This window comes from Hipposideros armiger, unplaced genomic scaffold, assembly GCF_001890085.2.
Source record: "Hipposideros armiger isolate ML-2016 unplaced genomic scaffold, ASM189008v1 scaffold_481, whole genome shotgun sequence".
Classification (NCBI taxonomy): domain Eukaryota; kingdom Metazoa; phylum Chordata; class Mammalia; order Chiroptera; family Hipposideridae; genus Hipposideros; species Hipposideros armiger.
In genome coordinates this window covers 840,280-847,136 of record NW_017731831.1, presented here as the reverse complement: position 1 = coordinate 847,136, position 6,857 = coordinate 840,280, and the positions used below count along the sequence as shown (strand labels likewise).

Here is a 6,857-nt window from a genome sequence, read left to right as displayed (position 1 = left end):
TAGAGTGCTGTCACTCAAGCTTAGAAAGTACTTCCTGTGCTTACGCAGGTGGCCCTAGGGAAGTGTCGCTGGCTAGAACTGGGTGTGAGGCGGTGGCTTGCACGGACAGGCTAATACTGCGTCCCCTCGTCTTCCCCTGGCTGGGGGCGACCGGCCACAACTGCAGCGAGCCCAGGGCGTGCGGCCTGGGTGAGTCTGGGTCGGGAGACTCGCGGGGCCAGGCGAGACCGCCGAGGAAGAGAGCTCGTTCTTCACAATGCTGATTTGGGGGCCTGCGTTTTCCTGAGGCGTCTGCGGGTGCAATTTTGGCATTTCTCGTTTAGCCCCTAAAGAAAAAACGCACCTATTTCTAGGGACTCCAGATTTAATGGGGGAGGAGGAGGAGAGAAGGAAGATAGGGCTGCAGTGTTATGTTCTCCGCCTTTTCTCATTGGAGCTACAAGGACAGAATTCTGCGACCTTGGGACGGTACCTTTTCTTAAGTCGGTTGTTGCTTCACATCAACATCAGCCCCCCCCCCCCCATCATTCCAGGCCCCAAACTGTCGCTCTTATTTGAACCGTTTTGTAGTTGAACTTATTTGAATCTTATCCTTACTGGCCTTAGGTCCTACACACTGAACCTCCGTTAATTAAAAAATAGTGACCACATACATTTTATTATCCACTTGGATGAGGTCACCTTTCTTTGCAGTATATCATCCTTTCCAAGAGTCTTCCCTGTTATCTTCCTTGCCAGCTTCCACATTACTTCCCTTGCACTACACCTTTCATGTCGTGATTTGATTAGTTTGTTCATTGGCTTCTTCCGGGAGAAATTTCTTCTACAGGCTGCCATCAAGATCCATACAGTCTCTGTATCTGTCCTTTGCCATTCCCATCCCTTTGCTGCAGAATAAACACGACCATTTCAAGTGTCAAAGCTTTTAAGGTAGAATGTGGAAAGAATTTCTGATTGAATTTCATAAGGGAATTTTGGGGGGGGACAGAATTACAATAATTAGAGCTGTGCTGTCCAATATGGTAGCCAGTAACTATATGTGGCTATTGAGCATTTGAAATAGGCTAAGCCGAATTGAGATGTGCTGTGAGTGTACAATACACACCAGATTTTGAAACCTTTCTACAAAAAAACGTAAATTTTTACATTAATGTTGAAATGATAATATTTTGGGTATGTTGGTTAAATAGAATAGCATTAAAATTAATTCCACCTGTTTCTATATTTTTAGTGTGACTGCTAGAAAATGCATATAGGGTACAGCAGGGTATGCATACATATCACTTCATTTCCGTGGATTCAGCATCGTGTCTGGTGCATGGCAAATTCAAGTTTTACCTTTTGGAATTTTCTGGAATATTTTGTTTTTTTTTCAAATATTTCGATCTGCAGTTGGTTGAATCTGCAGCTAGGGAACCGTGGGATTTGGAGGGCTGAGTCTATTTAGGTAATCAGCATATTATTTAAAAACTATCCCAGGAATTCAGAAGTTAGATGTTAGCAATTGCAGAGAAATTAGAGACATTTGTAGTTTATTGTATATTTAAGTCAATAATTATTTTTCTTTATAGCTGAAGTAGGTCATGAGACCATTTTAATTTGACTGTGTTCCTGCTTTCTTGGTCTGCTCATCCCAAAGTTCTGTGTGCATTTTGAGATGTTAATGAAAATACTGATTTGTCTTAAAGTTGACTATAGCCTTTGTAATGTGAAAGATTTTTTATAAATGCAATAACAATAATTAAATTTCAATAGGTCAAGTTAGGAATTAAAGTTTTCCTTTTTGATCTCTTGTATTTGCTTGATAGTTGCAGACACTTCAAAGTCTTTTGCCATTTTGTAATTTTTCTAAGTGGTGGAGGTTCATATATTAGATATGGATATGGACTTTAAAGAAATTAGTTATGAATGTATTAACATTTGTATTTCAGATTTTTCTTAACGCCTTGAGCATGAGTCCAACACAATGGGACTTCCCTGTGGAATTATGTTGTCGGCCTATGGCTTTTGTTACTCTTACTGGCCTGGATGTAGTTTATAATGCTGTCCACCGAGCTGTCTGGGATGCTTTCTGTGCCAATCGGAGGGCTGATCGGGTACCAATTTCTTTCAAGGTGCTCCCAGGTGACCACGAGTATCCCAAATGTAGACCTAAGGTAATGAATGACATTATGATTACATGGGTGCTCTCCTTCTCTCCTCTATATGTGCATATATCTTTTTTGCTCCTGTTGTTTGTGCTGGAAAACCCCTGAGTTTATTAAGGTAATGGTTACAGTGATGCATAAAGAAAACTCAGGACTTTTTCATGTATGTAATACACTATAGGTATGTTTTAGTAAGAGTTTCTTTTTTTTCAATCCCAGAGGAATAATTACTTTATAATCATTTAGCCTTTTATCCTATGAGCCTAGGTTTTCCTTTTTTCATTTATTTAAAGAAACCCAAAGTCTCCATAAAGGCCTCCTAAAAGGAAGGTCTCACATTCCCCATTCATCATTACCAGTATCATTATAGAATCCATGGACTTTACAGCTCAGTTCAATTTCACACACGTTGTTTTGAGCACTTGCTTTGTGCTAGGTACCTGGAACCATGCAATAGGCTGACGATAGAAATTTAAATAGGACATACTGTCTGTCTTTAGGGAGTTCTACATAAACTAAAACAGTTTATTCAGTGTGGAATGAGGACAGGTGTTAGGTTCAAAACTGACTTTTAGGGTGAGCATCGTAATAGAGACCCTGATTTACCTAGGAAAATAATATTTATGATAGTATTAATAGTGGCTAATGTATATATAGTGCTTACTATGTCAATTTACTTTTTAAAGAAAGTTATGGATACTTATTGATTTTCTTGGGCTGGCCGAGTGGCTCAGTTGGTAAAGAGCTTGCTGAACAGTGCAAGCTCTGAGCAATAGTCGCCGGTTCGATTCCCACATGGGCCCAAGCTGACCTGCCAACAGGTGGCAGGATGGCTCAGCTAAAAAAAAAAAAAAAAAAAAAAGAATGTCCCTATGTCCCTGATTTTCTTATTTATCATAATTGTATGAGTTTGGTCTGACACTTAACTAACAAGGCATATTGCTCAAAGTCCCCACCCCCACCCCCCAGCTTTTTTTTCCCCTAGAGTAGTGTTTCTGACAGACTAGCTTCTAGACCAAGTATATCATCATCATCTGGAGTTTATTAAAAATATAAATGCCAGGCCTCCTCAGTTAAACTCTGCAAGGGTAGGACTTTGTCACCTGCTGATTCTTTTGTTTGCGAAGCACACACTCGAGACAGTTCCATATACCCAGCTGAAGAAACAGAAACAGAGAGCTCTCTCTGACATTGCAAATAATAGTACCCTGGCCTGTACACTTTTTTTTTTTTTTATTAATGTATTTCTGTCAATGAAGGCCAATTGCCCAGCACAACTCCCTCCCTTTTCTCCTCAATGAATGCTCCAGTTTAGGAACTTTTCATTTCCCTTTTTCCAGTTCTTCCTTTACTATTCTTGTTATTCCTCACTTGAAGCAGGCATTACACGAACATGAGCTGGAGTAGTTGGAGTCAGTGCAGTTGCTTTGGAAATAATTAGAAATTTCAGCTGAGTTCTCCAGGGCTAATCCACCTGCCGCATCCCCTCCCCATGACCCGGCACTCAGTGCTGACTCCCGAGTGAATGCTCTTGTGCTGCTTCTGTATTTAAGAATTGTTCTTCATTTTTTCCTTTAGCCACAAGTAAGGTGAAATGTCATCCTGTTAATATGTCTTGAAACAAATGAAACCATGTTGGGTTTTAGATAATAGTTTGAGCAGCTTTTACAGGAACAGAAATTGGGGTGAGGAATATAAGTAGAACTGACCTGGAAGAGGGCTGTTTGCTTCCAGGACATTTGAGAGCTGTGACATAATTAGAAACACTTGGCTTTGGTCATTCTTTAAATGGAAAGTGTCGCAGCTCTAGGGTTGAGATTCTACCTGTAGTACTTGCTAGCTCTTATTTGATCTGTTAACCAGAATTTCTTCATTTTAAAAATGACTCGTGGGCCAGCCGAGTGGCTTGTTGGTTAAGAGTTGGCTTGGGAGCACGAGTTCTGAGCAGCAGGGCCCCTGTTTGGATCCCACATGGGCCAGTGATGCTGTGTTCTCTACAGCTAAGATGGTGAACAACAGCTCGACCTGGAGCTGGGCTGCTGAGAGTCGCCAGTGGGCTGCTGTGAGCTACTGTGAGTGGCCGGCAGCCAGTGTGAGCAGCTGTCCAATGGCTGGCGACCGATCTGCCTCACCCAGGAAGAGCGCAATGATAATACCAACATGGGCCAGTGAAACAACGTTCTCCACAACGAGACTGAAGAACAAAAAGAACAGCAGCTTGTCTGTTCCTCTTGCCCGATTCCTCAGTAAAATCTTAAAAACAAAAAAATAAACAAAAAAAAAATGGCTTGTGTATATAATGAATGAGCTAAAGACACATAAATTGCCTGGCACTCAAGGTCAGGTGGTTGCTGCTGCTGTGATTATCAAGTAACTCTTTTCCACTTTTGCCAACCTTTTTAGAGAACTTCCTATGAATGGTACATTCCGAAAGGGATCTTAAAGACCGGCTGGATGAACAAACATCTGAACCTGGTGCCAGCGCTGGTGGTTGTGTTCTATGAACTGGACTGGGATGAGCCTCAATGGAAAGAAAAGCAGTCAGAGTGTGCTACCAGAGTGGAAATAGTCAGGTCTGGTCTTGTCCGTTTGTCTGTACATGTCTCTCATTTACTAACACTCGTTGAAGGCCACTGAGTGCTGTTTAGGCTGCAGTGGTCACTTTGGGGACTGCTGACCTCCAGTGAGACTTGTTCAGTTCCTAACAGAAAGCATTAATATGAACTTCTGTAATGCTAAGCAACGTGAAGAAATCAGAAGACAAATTGGTCTGAATTTCCATATGCTTTTTCTTGTGCTTATATTTTTTGAAGATACAGTAATTTGCTCTTTTGTCAATATCACACTTTTGCTTTATCACCATTTCAGTTTCAAAAGAATTCTTTTTAATGACAACTCTGTCATGTATCACTATAAAGAAATAAGTTATAACCATTACATAAAATTACATATTAAACTTTTGCTTTTAAAACAGATTTTTGTAAGGATTAGAAGCTTGATGTGAGATACTTTTAAAATTTAAGTTGTGGCATATATGTTTCTTTGTATGATAGGGTTTTTTTAAATTTGAAATTTATGTTTGAATTATCGAACTTGAATAAAGTTTGTCTTGAATACATTTTTTAAAATTTTAATTAATTAATTTTATTATTTTCCATTGCAGGCAAAGTTTACAAGGGAGAAACACAAAAGTTGCAGTGGTTCTGATTCAGAAGAAAACCCCTTTACCCCCAGGTATCAGAAAGTTAATAATTAATTAATTGCTTTATACCTCCAACTCTTGTAACCAGGAGGCATAATTTTTAATGTTAAAATCTTATTTATTCAGTTATGGGAAAGATGGCGTATTAACTTTAAAAAGTATGTATAATGCATGAATATATGTTTATAATAAACAATTAAAAATATTGAAGAGTGCAAATCCTCGTAAATCCTACTCTCTGAGTTCCACTTATCTCCCTATGTAGGCACGTATCAATTGACAAAACAGTTTTTCAGTTGATTTTTTTTTAAGGTTGTTTACTTATCTAAGATGTATTTCAAATTGAATTGTGTAATATCTTCTGTAATATTTTTTTCTGAATTTGCAATAGGGCTAAGAAAAATGCTATTGGATTTCTAATTTCCTGTAAGATAATACCTTAGTTTCAGATGCTTGTTTCTTCTACCTTCTCAGGTATTGAGAGGCGAAAATATATTTTTGTTTCTGTGTTAAAACTTGCAGCATCCTAAATAGTTTTGGAAATCACTTTCATGAATTATTGCTTTCATTATTAGTTATGGTTTTTGAAATAGTTACGTAGCATATCCGTTGGCATTACTTGGCCTGTCTGTCTTGGCTCAGTCCAAAATCCACAGTGTTTCCTAATAGATATGAACTTTGTAACTTCTAAGAACCCCACGGAGCTCTCTAGGACCCCAGGAGTCCTACTGGCATGGTGAAAGTGGTTTGGGTTTTTATTCTTAATGATACTGTTCAGATTTGGGGAAATGCTCATTTAGAAAAATGACATTAATGATTTTCTCTCTTTATCTTTATGGGACTTTTTAACAGGAGAAGATGTCATTGCTTCAGAGAGGGCTGCAGCCTTATGTCATGCGTGTGAACTCTCAGGAAAGTCTTTGTTTGTACTGCCCCACACCGACCACCTGGTGGGTTATATTATAAGGTAAACAAAGCCTTTAGATTTTTTTCCTTGATAGTATTCATTAAGCATTGAGAAATTGGTAGCTTAGACCCATTTATTAAAAAATAAAACAGGTTCATGGGAAAAATTCAAATGGTACAGAGGCTATAAGACAAAAGTAAAAGTCCCCTTTGTCAACTCCTTAACCTTCTCTCCAATTCCTTGAGGTAACCACTATCAACAACTTAAGCTTCCTTCCGAAAAATGTGTTTTTATATAAAAATGAGACTGAATTGCCACATAACATTACCTCATTGACACCATATGTATACATCTAGGCCAACTTCATCATTAGAAAAATAGTTACATGTTTTTTCATTGTACTTCTCAGTAACTGCTGTATGTCCTTTTACGACATATTTGTTGTTTCATCTGAGCAACTCCATTTCTGGCCTGTTGTTTTGCTTCATTTTCGATATGTTGATGTATATATTTAAATCATTTTTAAGGGCCTGAGCCCCATCATACCTTAAATGTCTTTATAAAGCCTGTGTATGTAAAGGGCCTATTACCCTAGGACACA

The 6,857-nt window shown here is 38.8% G+C and overlaps 1 protein-coding gene across 1 annotated transcript in view; it reads left to right on the top strand.

Moving 5' to 3' along the window:
• The first annotated feature begins 48 nt into the window (after nt 1-48).
• Nucleotides 49-6,857, top strand: part of TRAPPC11 (trafficking protein particle complex subunit 11) — a 47,361-nt gene continuing 40,552 nt past the window's right edge. Inside the window, exons 1-5 of the mRNA XM_019666960.1 lie at nt 49-189; nt 1,932-2,156; nt 4,551-4,720; nt 5,311-5,381; nt 6,202-6,316. Of these exons, the coding sequence (XP_019522505.1) occupies nt 1,953-2,156; nt 4,551-4,720; nt 5,311-5,381; nt 6,202-6,316 (560 nt within the window). The 5' untranslated portion in view covers nt 49-189; nt 1,932-1,952. The remainder of the gene's footprint in view (nt 190-1,931; nt 2,157-4,550; nt 4,721-5,310; nt 5,382-6,201; nt 6,317-6,857) is intronic.